The 12,630-nt window shown below is 39.6% G+C and overlaps 2 protein-coding genes and 1 long non-coding RNA gene across 5 annotated transcripts in view; 2 read left to right on the top strand and 1 right to left on the bottom strand.

The window, feature by feature from the left end:
- LOC132867232 (arylamine N-acetyltransferase, pineal gland isozyme NAT-3-like) lies at positions 1 to 2,045 on the top strand. Its single transcript, XM_060900030.1, has one exon. The coding sequence runs from the start codon at positions 421 to 423 to the stop codon at positions 1,345 to 1,347; it is 927 nt and encodes a 308-aa protein (XP_060756013.1). The 5' UTR covers positions 1 to 420; the 3' UTR covers positions 1,348 to 2,045.
- Positions 2,046 to 5,542: 3,497 nt separating this feature from the next.
- Positions 5,543 to 11,734, top strand: LOC132867230 (uncharacterized). Of its 2 annotated transcripts, XR_009650699.1 has the most exons (4): positions 5,543 to 5,589; positions 5,829 to 5,991; positions 6,868 to 6,901; positions 10,155 to 11,734. It is a non-coding gene; the product is annotated as an uncharacterized LOC132867230 (long non-coding RNA). The 2 variants fall into 2 exon arrangements; XR_009650698.1 differs by lacking the exon at positions 6,868 to 6,901.
- The window catches only part of topbp1 (DNA topoisomerase II binding protein 1), an 88,862-nt gene continuing 85,290 nt past the window's right edge, over positions 9,059 to 12,630 (bottom strand). For both annotated transcript variants that reach the window (XM_060900028.1, XM_060900029.1), the window contains one exon: positions 9,059 to 10,278. In XM_060900028.1, coding sequence (XP_060756011.1) covers positions 10,129 to 10,278 — 150 coding nt within the window. In that variant the 3' untranslated portion in view covers positions 9,059 to 10,128. The remainder of the gene's footprint in view (positions 10,279 to 12,630) is intronic.

Here is a 12,630-nt window from a genome sequence, read left to right as displayed (position 1 = left end):
ACCTTGCGTTGTGATTGGCGGGCACGATTTGATGCCCGGGGTGTTTTTGTTTATATGGTGCGAGGCTAGACCCACTCGCTAGGCAAAAAAATATTTTTGGCCGCTAGTCGGGTGGGTCTAGTTTACTAGGCTAAAAAAAACACCGCAATTTTTTTTTTTGGAACCCCCCCCGCAACATCAGTCATTTTAGCCCGCAACAATCACAAAAAAGGGCCCGCGGGATCCTGGGGGGACTGATCAGTGCAGTGCGCTTTCACAGACAGAGTCTGTCACTTCTCCTGGAGGAAATGAGAGCTCAGCCTGCCTGGGATCTGAAAACGAACTTTGCACCCGGAAGTCCCGAGCATTCTCTGATGATCCATGAGAGGATAAATACTTGGCGCTCCCTATTAGTCAGACAGAACTGAGGAAGCCTTTCGGATGAGAGACGAAACGTCTTCAAGAATCTTCAAGCAGGTCCAGTTGCCCGTGTTCAGTGTGCTGTCAGTGCTAATGGATGTTCAGCAGTACCTCTTGCGCATCGGCTGCGCTGTGTCGGGTGAGTCGTGGTCGCGCTCTCCGACTCTGGAGACTTTGCGCTTTGTTCACCTCCAGCACTTGCTCTCGGTGCCTTTCGAAGATCTCACCATCCACACCGGACAGCGCGTGCGCCTCGAGCTCCCGCTGCTCTACGACAAAATCGTGTTGAAAAGACGCGGCGGGTTTTGCTACGAAAACAACGGGCTGTTCTCCTGGCTCTTGTCTCAGCTCGGGTTCGAAGTGGAGATTCTGTCTGCTCAGGTGAACAGTCGGTTCACCGGCACGTACGGACCTCCGTTTGATCACATGATCATGATGGTGACCCTGGACGGAAGACGGTGGCTCTGTGACGTGGGCTTCGGGACCGGTTTCCAGATCCCTCTGTCCCTCGAGACAGAAAGTCCTCAAACTCAGAGTCATGGCATATACCGGGTTCGAGCCCATGGAAACATGCTTTTCGTAGAAACGCAGTCTGAGAGTGATGATGGTGCATCATGGGAGGAGCGGTTCAAGTTCACCCTTCAGCCATGTCAGAGAGAGGACTTTAAAGCCATGTGTGAGTACCACCAGAGCTCCATCAGCTCCATCTTCTTCTGCAAGTCCCTCTGCTCGCTCCTGCTACCAAATGGAAGAATTACTCTAATGGGCCGCAAACTGATTATCACCCATCTGGCCAATGAGGCTGGACCACCAGTGAAGTCCACCAAGACAGATCTTACTGATGAAGAAATCATCGAGATATTGCGGGACAAGTTTGGAATAGTGCTGACATCTCCACTAATTCCTAAAGATATTGACATTGTGCCCCCGTCAGTGAATTATTCGTGATGCACTGTATGACTAAAAGTGTGTGGACACCTGACCATCTCACCTATACTGCAAGTCCTCACCCTCAAACCATGGGTATTAACACAGAGGTCTTTTACTTACAATCGGAGCATTTTTTAAGGATTTTCCACTAGGAGACCAACTGGTCTGGGCAATACAATCACAGGCCCCAGAGTCCATGCGGCTGCACCGCTGCGGTATATTCTGTGATGCAAAATGGTTCACCAATCGCCATACAGACAAACACACTACAGTGACTACACAGCTATCAAGAGCACAAATGTTATGTCAAAGACACTCAAAGTTACACAGTAATGACATCGGATTCTGACATCAGCCATCTCAGTAACCAAATTTTAGTTTCGTTTTTCTTAACCAACATGATCGTGTGTGTATATCTTGTAACATAGATCTTCATTTTCCTTGTGAAATGTATACTTACATGGTACTTGGTTAATTAATTGCAACTGATTGAACCAAATGATAAGACAAACTGGGTTTAAAATTTGGTCTCCCAGTGAAGCTGGTTTGGCATTGACTAGGAGACCAAATCTGGCCACTGGGAGACCATTTGGTCTCCCAGTAACTATGTTAAAAAATGCTCTGCTTGCAATAAACTCAACTCTTCTGGGAAGACTTGCCACACTCTCAGAAAATAAAGTATATTATTGTACCTTTAGGGGTACAATGGCTTGTCACTGAGGCAGTACACCTTCTAAGGTACTTATTTTTACACAGTTACGTTGAGTTCTAATTATGAGCCATAGGGGGTACGTTAGTGTAGACTGTACCTTGACGGACAGAAGTAGATTCCTACTGTACCCCTATTTCTAACAGTGCACTAGATTTTGGGGGTGTGGCTATGGGGATTTGTGTTCATTCAATCACAAGTGTGTTTGTGAGGTTGGGCACTAATATGAGGCCTGGGGTGCGGTCAGTGTTCCAGTTCATCCCAAAAGTCTTCAATGGGGTCGAGTTCAGTCAGGGCTCTGTGCAGAATACTTGAGTACTTCCATTCCAACCTTAACACATCATGTCTTCATGGAGCTTGATTTGTGCAACACATGAAGCAGGTTCGGGCCTCATAGTTCCACTGAAGGGAAATTGTAAAGATTTTGCACACAAAGACATTCGTGTGCTTTCAACTTTGTGGCAAGAGTCTGGAGAAGAACCACATATGGGTATGATGGTCAGGTGTCCACAACATTTTGGCCAGTATTATTACACATGAATCTGTTTACAACAGTATATATAACAAGTAGTGAGACTGATGTCAATTGATAGGCTATCATTTCTATCGTGTGATTCATACCGCAGCGCATGATACATTTCTGAAAGGTGTTGACTGTTTGCATGTGGAGAAAAAAAAATGACTGAAATCCATTTTAATGACATTTACTATTATCATCAGTCAATCAAATTTCAGTAACAGGATAGGATAGACCATTCCAATTCTCCAAATTCATTCATATTTTACATTTATATGAACACATCAGATTAAGATGATTGCCTAACTAGAAGTAATAATAATAATATGGTTTAGAAAAATTTCAGGAGTTTCCAATTTCATAACCAATCTTTTATAAGATTAAATTTATATGAACACACTAAGTACACAAAGTAAATATCGTACAGATGTTCCACAACCCTAATGATAACTATAAACCTTTTCATTCTTTAATAAATAAATAAGTATTCATTGACAAATTGCTGTTGTATGAGAGGAATAAATCATTTCAGGATGTGCGGTTACAGGAAAATAATCCACTGATAACAAGAGCAGTTCATTATGCTTCATCACACCACCCTGTCATTGATTTATTGTACTATAATTGCATGCTCCCAAGTGTTTTATTTCTTACACTGTAATAAAATGCAGACAATTACCTCAGACAGGTCATTGTTACATAAGTTGTTACATTACTTATTACAACTTTAGTCATGTAATTGGCTTTGAATTAGGTTTATTACGCAAATATACAGTAGAAAGGTTGGAACAGAGTGGATTAAAAAGCTGAAAAACAACTATAACATACACGATCCTTCCATTAATGTATTTCTAAAACACCTCAGAGGAAGTTTGCCTCCTTTGGCTTGCCGTAGAAGCAGAGCTTATTGAAGTGGGAATGCTGACTGGCTGAAGATTGATAAAAATTAAATTAAATTAAAATAAATCAGCATGCATATGATGTTTGCCACATTTAAAAAAAATAGTATCAAGTTTGGACTAATTTTTTATTGTCATTATTATCGTGACTGAGTTAAAGAGCCTAATCTGATGCAGTGGAAGAAAAAGCCAGCTATAAATGTGAACATTTTGTTCAGGCACAAAATGAGAGCAGACAGAAATCTACTGTATAACTGGCTAATAAACAGTGTGAAAATGTTATTTTTAAATTATTACATGATCAAATTGTAGATTAATTCATGCTGAATAGTATTGTTAAATATTTGTGGTTCATAAACAGCGCCAACTACTGAAAATGGGGCTGAAATAAATGAAATAGCATTGTTTAATTTGTCATTTTAATTTCATTTAAAATTTAAACGTAACAGATGAATTTACTAAATGATGACAAGAATGGCAGAAATAAAGAATAAAAGCAAATTAGAAATGTCAAAGATATATAAAACAAAAATCAAACAATTTATCTGACATGTATGTAATAACATTTAAATAAGAAAAATGTTTGACAATGTTATTTAAAAGTGCTTCTTACTGAGGCAAAATATCCAAATTGGGTATCAGTTAAAAATTAATACTCTTATTAATCGATGTTAATATTCACACAAAGCCAAATTCAATTTTTTCCTCCACACGAGCAAGGTGTACATTACATTAATGGCATTTTACATAACTAAAATAAAGTTTACAGTTATAATCTTATGAATATTACTTCATTTATTTCTGATATAAAGCTCTATATAGTGATGCATATTTTCCATGCAGTTTGCTTGTCTTGTATTAAATTTATAAATTAAAAGTAACAATTGTAATTCATACACTGTCAGAAATAGGGGTACAATCTACAGTACACTAATATACCACATACAGCTCATTATTGGACATTAAGGTAACAGTGTGTCCCTTTTAAGGGCCAAAAAGGTACATACATGCTCCCAAGCGGGCGGCACGGTGGTGTAGTGGTTAGCACTGTCGCCTTACAGCAAGATGATCCTGGGTTCGAGCCCAGCAGCCAACGAGGGCCTTTCTGTGCGGAGTTTGCATGTTCTCCCCGTGGGTTTCCTCCAGGTGCTCCGGTTTCCCCCACAGTCCAAAGACATGCAGGTTAGGTTAACTGGTGACTCTAAATTGACCGTAGGTGTGAATGGGAGTGTGAATGGTTGTCTGTGTCTATGTGTCAGCCCTGTGATGACCTGGCGACTTGTCCAGGGTGTACCCCGCCTTTCGCCCGTAGTCAGCTGGGATAGGCTCCAGCTCGCCTGCGACCCTGTAGAACAGGATAAGCAGCTACAGATAATGGATGGATGGATGGATGGATGTTCCCCAGCAGTATATAAAGGGTATAAATAAGTACCTTAGAGGGTACTGCCCCGGTAACAAGCCAGTGTACTCCTAAAGGTACAATAATGTACTTTATTTTCTGAGAATATACTGTATATTTTAACACTTTTAGTCTTTTATTCTTTATGTATTTATCATCTAAAAGTGCTTGTTAGTTAGTCTGGTTAACACCAGACCATATCACAAGTGAAATATGGTCTGGAATCCGCCTATTGAATTTCTCGTAGGGGAGGTGTGGTTTACGATTGTCAACGGCCGTTTATTGGATGTTGCGAATGTCTATCATTTGGCGTATACGTAGCCCATGGCCAATCATGGCAGTTGTACCCGGTGACGTAGTTAGAGCGACGAAGAGGCGAAGAAAAGAAGGAAAGAGAAAGAGAAGGCAAAACAAAAATAGACTGTAACGCCAAACGCTGTTCTTTTTTTTTAAACAAACTTTGGCTCTAAACTATTCAGAACAGTGTCTAAAGCTTGATCGAAAGTTTGGTTCGTATCGCTTGCCGCCATGTTAAATGTGATCCATAAACAGTCCCAAATAAACTACAAGCTTCCGTTTGTCGAGTAGTACGCGTCACCGTCTTTCCACCCCTCCCCACTCTCTGATTGGCTCCCTAACTCAGGCGAGCCTTTAGTTTAGACCATAGTTTCCATGCTGTCTTTTCAGATCGGAACGATTGTGCAAAGCAGCATGGGATTTCCCAGGCTACTTGTTAGTAAGGAAAAAGAGCAAATTTGTAATATTTACCTATTTAATATCACACAATTCATAATTAACCACAATTAATATTTATATGAGGAGCACATTCCCTGAAATTAAAATTAGTATTTGATTATTTTATTGCCGAGAAAATCAAAACATAAAATGGAGAGTAAATAAAACTATTACAGTGACACAGTTTCAAAGCTTTTGTCTTGTAATCACTTTTAAAAATCTATTTTGTATTCTTTGCAGGCAGCATTGCTGCTGACGTTGGCCGGCTCTCTGTACCTCATGTCAGGACAGGTCTTTCCTGCCAGAGAGAATGAAGGAAGTGATTCCTCTCTGATGACAGAGGAGGTGTGGACTCGTATTGTGTTACAGGTGTTTTCATCAGGATCATTCATCAACGCTTCAGGTGTGAGGCTTGAGAGTAAAATATTAGGACGTGTGTGTGGTGTGTTTTTCAGCTCTTTTTGTACACCACCCCACACTCTTACTCAAGAGTGTCCACATGGCTGACTTCTGGCTTCACGTACGGTACTGTACTCACACTACGTGAAGCCAGAAGTCAGCCATGTGGAGCAAAGTGTAGCATCACTGAGGAAATCTGCAGAGCCATACACAGCATGGCGTCAGGTACAACTGGGCAGTAAAGGAAAGTAAAACTCCACCATGAGAGAATTTAAATAGGCTTACATTTTCCAGTGATGATTCCTGTCATACAGTTCAGGAGATGAAGTTCGATGGAGAAGAGCATCACGGAGACGCTGGACTCAAAGTCCCAGAATGCAGCGCAGCTCTTTGATGCAGTTGTACAGAATGAGTTCGAGCTAAGACTTGGCTAAGTAGTGATCTATGAGACGGTGATCGCGATGGCGTTCACGCTGGCATTAGAATGAGAGTTAAAGCTTTGGAAGATGATGTACAGTGTATTTAAGCAGACGGAACAGGTGAAGAGCTGAAAGAGCTGGACAGGCGAAAGGACTAAAGCGCTGCCGCATCTCTCTCTTAAGGTTCAGCATTTCACTTGAAAGGAATTCTAAAATGTTAAAAGTGAAATGCTAGAGCAGATTTTATTAATTCATTGGACTTGTCAGTAAAATTGCATTAATGCATACATTATTAACACCTCACTGATGCCTGCTGGATATATTTTAAACTGAACTAAAAGTGAAAATGATGATTATAAAGACAAATATTGTTCCTAGGTATGGTTTTTAGAATAAACAGCATATTTAGATTTGCTGGTTTTTTTTTTATATATTTATGAGCATTTTTTTCCTTTTCCCAGAAAAAGCCATCATATGCCCTGGATGAAAGCAGAGGTATTCTATTTACTGCTTCTGTCAGAAATGCATTCCTTATGTGCCAGTTTCCTTTTAATTAATGCATTTTTACATCTTTCGGGAATATTATAAAACCATAGAGCCTGGTATTACACTACAGTGTCTTGCAAAAGTATTCATCTCCCTTGGTAGAATTAAAGTGGATTTTGGGGAGATTATCACTATTTGATTTACACAAATGCCTACCACTTTCAAGGTGCAAACTGTGGTTTTATTTTAACACAAACAATAATTAAGATGAAAAAACAAAAATCTGGAGTATGCACAAGTATTCACCCCCTTTCGTATGATACCCCTAAATAAGAGCTGGTCCAACCAATTCACTTCATAAGTCACATAATTAGTTGATTAAGATCCACCTGTATGGAATCTGTGTCTTGATCAGTCACATGATGTCTGTATAAATCAACCTGTTCTGGAAGGACCCTGACTCTGCTACAATACTAGGCAAGCAATGTGAAAACCAAGGAGCCTCCAAACAGGTCAAAGTTGTGGAGAAGTACGGATCAGGGTTGGGTTATAACAAAATATCCCAAACTCTGAGTATCCCACAGAACACCATTAAATCCATTACAGCAAAATGGAAAGAATATGGCACCACTACATAACTGACAAGAGAAGGCCGCCCACCAAAACTCTCAGACCAGGCAAGGAGGGCATTAATCAGAGATGCAACAAAAGACACCAAAGGCGCTGCAAAGATCTACAGTGGAGATGGGAGTATCTGTCCATAAGGCCACTTTAAGCCGTACACTCCACAGAGTGGGGCTTTATGGAAGACTGGCTAGAAAAGAACCACTGCTTAAGAAAACACGTTTGGAGTTTGCCCAACAGCATGTGGCAGACTCCCCAAACACATGGAAGAAGATTCTCTGGTCAGATGAGACTGAAATTGATCTTTTTGGCCATTATGGGAAATGCCATGTGTGGCGCAAACCCAACACCCTGAGAACACCATTCCTACAGTGAAGCATGGTGGTGGCAGCATCATGCTGTGGGGATGTTTTTCCATTTTCAGGGACAGGAAAGCTGGTCAGGACTGAAGGAAAGATGGATGGCACTAAATACAGGGCAATTCTGGAGGAAAACCTGTTTGAGTCAGCCAGAAGTTTGAGACTGGGACAAAGGTTCACATTCCAGCAGGATAATGACCCTAAACATGCTGCTAAAGCTGCAGTGGAGTAGTTTAAAGGGAAGCATTTAAAATGTCTTGGAATGGCCTAATCAAAGCCCAGACCTCAATCCAATTGAGAATCTGTGACATAATTTGAAGATTGCTGTACACCAACACAACCCATCTAACTTGAAGGAGTTGGAGCAGTTTTGCCTTGAGGAATGGGCAAAAAAAATCCCAGTGGCTAGATGTGCTAAGCTAATGAGGCATACCCCAAGAGACTTGCAGCTGTAATTGTAGCAAAAGGTAGCTCTATAAAGGACTGACTTTTGGGGGGTGAATACCAATGCACACTCCAGATTTTTGTTTTTTCATTTTAAGTATTGTTTGTGTCACAATTTAAAAAATAAATAAATAAAATATTGCACTTTTAAAGTGGTAGGCATGTTGTGTAAATCAAATGGTGCTAACCTCCCAAAAATCCATTTAAATTCCAGCTTGTAATGCAACAAAACAGGACAAACACCAAGGAGGATGAATATATTTGCAAGACACTGTAGTCTGGATAAGTCACAGCCATCATAAGGTCTACAATGTTGGATTTTAATTTGGGGAGGACAGTTGGTCTGACTGATCGTAGTTGATTTCTTTAAAGAAAACAGCTGATATTTTGGACATGGTCATCTTGTTCTCGCTGTGGTTATTTGGAAATCAAGGTACCATTAATCTAAGTTTGTACACCAAGTGATATAGTTATCCCTCATTCAAGCACGTAATGCTTTAAAGATAATGCATAAGGGACATTAATTAGTAAGAGAGAGGTACACTGGTCCTTATTCAACAAAGTAATATACAGTCAAATCTGATCATAAAATGAGTGTATGCCAAGTCCACTGACAGGTGCATCTTTAGCTTGTCTGATTTATGTTAGTGTTATTTTCAGTGTACCAAGCTGAAAAATACTTGATTTGCAGGTCAATATTGTCAAGACCAATCAATACTCGTCAATAATTACAGCAAACTTCGATGCGTCAAGTAGTATTTAATTAAATACATTTCCGAACCTGTCTCTTTACAGCGACATGAGATCATTCATTTCTGTAAAGACAAAGGATTGCACAACCTGTCCTGTTGAAACTGTTCAGAAAAGAACATCTTTATTTGCAGCAATCTCGGACGCAAGCACCTGAATACAAAATATTTTTACTGAAAAAAGTATTTTCCATCCCCACAACTTTCCTTTATTGAAGCCGAGATAGCTGTAGTCCACAGAATGCTTTGTTTTTGTTCATACACAGTCACAACTGCACAAATTAGTATACGTGATACACTAGTGCATTTCAAACAATTAGAATATTCTGAAAAAGTTCAAAATTTTCCATCAGTTATTTAAGAAAGTGAAAATTTAATATATTCTAGACTCATTACACATAAACCGAAATGTTACAAGCCTTTTGCTGTTTTAATTTTGATAATTATGGCCTACACCACAAAAAACACCACATATCTCAAAATGTTAAAATATTTCATTTCTGTATTGTAAATTCTATTTTGATTGCTTTTCGGAAATATTCTAATAATTCAAGATCCTGGATTTTGGATTTTCATGAACTGTAAGCCATAATCATTAAAATTAAAAAAAAAAGAAAAAAAAGCTTGAAACATTTCACTTTATATGTCATAAATAGAGAATATATGCAAGTATAACTTTTTGAATTAAATTACAAAAAACAGTGAACTTTTTCACAATATTCTAATTGTTTGCGATGCACTAGCAGTAGGCGTAGGACATAAACAGGGAGAAGTATATGTGCGCTTGTTTTCGTACAGCTAAACGATCGACAACACTCAAATCACAGCTTGGTTTAATAAATCAGATGGAGACTTATTAATATACCGTTCTATCCATTCGAATCTGTGCTTGTTTCTATCCAACACTGATGAATAAAACGCCATTCAGTGGTGGATTAATAAATGCTCTGTAGTACCGAGTCATTCATGGACAAACTATTTTTAATAGAAGTGCATTTATTTTCATTAAAACAAAAAGTATATAATTAGGTTAACACTTATCTCGGAGCTAAAACTCATTTCACCTCACTCTGCTCTTTTTCCCAGCGAATGTGTCATCTGAGGCCTTGCGCTTATGTGAGTGCGTGTTCTGGTCTTGGTGTGAGGTCTCTGGAAGCCCATTCGCTGCTGCTCCGAGAAGATAATACGCATCCATTGGTGGTGAGGGTTCCTGAATGGAGGAAAAGGAAGAAGCAGCAATGAAAGTTTTCCACTGTTCCTTAATAAAGCAATAAGCTATGAGAGGGAATGCATTACAATTATTTTAGCATGGGTAAGAGTGCTTAAGTGCTCTTTGGTAAAATGTAAAGCAGAGTAAAAACCTCTGACGTAGGGCTGTGCGATTATATCGAATATACTCGATATATCGCCGAAAATTCTGTGCGCGATACATACAATTATTATATCGTAACTATCGAGTATTTTATGGTCATCTTCCAACTTGCGTTTGTTTAAAACATTTCCTGGTGGTTTTCTCCCTGTCCCTCAGGCAGTAACGTGAGAGGCTGCCTAAGGGTAAAGAAAACAATAACGTCACGCACTCGCCAACCAATCCTGGGCGACATCTCGGTGCTGAAAGGAACTTCCGGGAAGATTTTCTAGTTTCGGTTGTGTTGCCAGATTGGGCGGTTTTAAGTGCGTTTTGGCGGGTTTTGAACATATTTTGGGCTGGAAAACGTCAGCAGTATCTGGCAACACTGCCAGCGGGAAGATTTCCTAGTTCCAGTTTACAGCGCTGACTCAGTTCGTGCAATCGCTGGTGTTGCATGGGCTACCGTGTAAGCTCTGGCCATTTCAGCGACAAATTAAAAATGGAAGCGGACGAATTGGTTCCTAAAAGAACTAGTAAGGGGTCAGTCATCTGGCGTTTTTTGGATATCGCGAAGAGGACGTGGAGCAGCAAATGCCAGTTTGTAAAGTGTGCAAAAAAACCTGTCATCACGAAAGGCAGCAGCACGACAAATATGTTCCATCACCTGAAACTCACCCGGTACAGTATGCAGAGTCTCTTAAACTCAGAACTACCTGCCCACAAGCTAAACCCCCCCACAAGCTAAACAAATGACCATAGCGGCCTCATTCTCCAAAGCCACCCCATATGAGAAAACGAGTCAGAGATGGAGAGCTATAACGGATGCAATCACTAACATCATTGCCGAAGACATGATCCCAATTAGTATAGTGGAAAAACCAGGCTTCCAAAAATTACTAAACACACTCGATCCCAAACATGAGTTGCCTGGTCGCAGACATTTTACAGAGAAGGCAATGCCGGAATTATACACATCTGAGAGGCAGAGCCAGAAAACATTCAGTTCAAAAGTGTGCAAAGAGAAAAATGATGTTTTGCAGATCTCTCTCTTCTCTCCCTCAATCTCTCTCTCTATTGTGAATGTTCCAGTGGTTCTCAGTAGTCAGGTTAATAGCTTGGAGATCTATTTTTTTTAAATAATTTAATGAAAGAGCACTTTTCTTATTTAGGCTAAATGTCTCTCAGTGTTGAGTTTGCACTTTATTGGTTTGAGCTCTGAGCAGCTCTGTATTGTGTTGCCCCTTTGTTGCAATTTTCAAGATTGTTTTTGCAGTTTGTGCCACATCTTTGTTGAATAAAAATAGTCTTATTTCAATTCAGTTGTGATTAATCACCAACATGAAAATTTAAAATGTGTTGTTGAAAGCCACCTGTAAAGTTAACCAAGAATGTTATTTAATCTGCAGGGATTGTAGTGAAAACAGTAAAGAGTAAAAGTTAGATTTCATGGGGTCCTTTAGAGGAGATTTAAATATATCGAGATATATATCGTATATCGTGAAATGTATCAGGATATTCATTTTTTCCCATATCGCATAGCCCTACTCTGACGCCTATGATTTAAAAACAAACAAACAAAAAAAACCACCTGTACCATGCTGTCAAATGGCCTATTGCTTTAAAACAGTGACAAAAATACTGTAAAATCCAGTGTTCGTGATATAATTTTATTTAACATTAATAATATTTGCAATAAACAATTTTTAACTGGTTGCTAAGCAACAACACAGGCAAAGATTAGGATATTCTATAGACATAACAATTAAGTGTAACCTTGGGGGGGGGTGTCTGTGATAAGGTCACCAGTGTGACTACGCAGCAAAACTAGAAGGACACTCGGTAGAGTGCATACCGGTACCTCCGCCAAGTCACATATCCAGATTTGCAGCAAAATCTAATCAATTGTTCCCTGGCCCATGGCTCACCTTTCCTCAAAATTCCATCAAAATCCGTTCACTACTTTTTGAGATACGTTGGGAAAAGACAAACAAACAAACGGAGGAGAAAACATAACATTTTCAACACAATTGGGTGAGGTGATTACATCTTAGCAAGTGGAAATAGACGCTGTTATGAACATTATGGGTGCATTTCTATTACAGTGGTGCTTGAAAGTTTTTGAACCCTTTCAAATTTTCTGCACGGCTGCATAAATATGATTTAAAACATCAGCCAATATTCAAACAAATCCAAAAGGTAGAACCCAATTAA

Source organism: Neoarius graeffei, chromosome 19 (assembly GCF_027579695.1).
Source record: "Neoarius graeffei isolate fNeoGra1 chromosome 19, fNeoGra1.pri, whole genome shotgun sequence".
Lineage (NCBI taxonomy): Eukaryota > Metazoa > Chordata > Actinopteri > Siluriformes > Ariidae > Neoarius > Neoarius graeffei.
This window is presented reverse-complemented; position numbering and strand designations above follow the sequence as displayed.